Genomic DNA, 457 nt, shown 5'->3' on the forward strand with positions numbered 1-457 from the left:
AGCCAACCTGGCCACTGAGGCTAGACAGCCGCCGTCCTTTCCTAGGCTGCCTAGCCGTGCTGATCTCCCGGTCCCCCTATCTCCAGGATAACGTCCTGGGCCACCGGCGAGGGAGTTGCTGGGGAGAGATGCCAGGGGCAGAGATTTGGTACCCGAGAGCACTGGAGGTCAGAAAATGGCTCCTCAGTAGATGGGAGTCAAAGAGAAGATAGAAGCCCGCCCTAAAACATCAGAGGCCTCTCCGGCCGAGCATCACACCTGCCCCAGAGCCCACGGCTAATGGCCCGGGGCGGGGGCAATCGTGGGCAGTGTCACACCTGCTGCGGCCACCCCGCCCCCACCCGGGGCCCTTCGCCGCGGAAACGACGCTCCCCAAAGCGCCCTCGCTCCCGTCCGGCCTTACCTCGATGTTGCCCACGGTGCGGGCACAACCCACCACCTTCAGTCCCTGCTGGAC

At 65.0% G+C, this 457-nt stretch overlaps 1 protein-coding gene across 1 annotated transcript in view; it reads right to left on the bottom strand.

Moving 5' to 3' along the window:
• DHRS11 (dehydrogenase/reductase 11) overlaps positions 1-457 on the bottom strand; it is a gene marked incomplete at its 5' end in the record, with an annotated part of 7,884 nt that extends 7,427 nt beyond the window's left edge. Inside the window, 1 exon segment of the mRNA XM_014590123.2 lies at positions 404-457. Within this exon segment, the coding sequence (XP_014445609.1) occupies positions 404-457 (54 nt within the window).

This window comes from Tupaia chinensis, unplaced genomic scaffold (genome assembly GCF_000334495.1).
Source record: "Tupaia chinensis unplaced genomic scaffold, TupChi_1.0 Scaffold000407_4, whole genome shotgun sequence".
NCBI classification, from domain to species: Eukaryota; Metazoa; Chordata; class Mammalia; order Scandentia; family Tupaiidae; genus Tupaia; species Tupaia belangeri.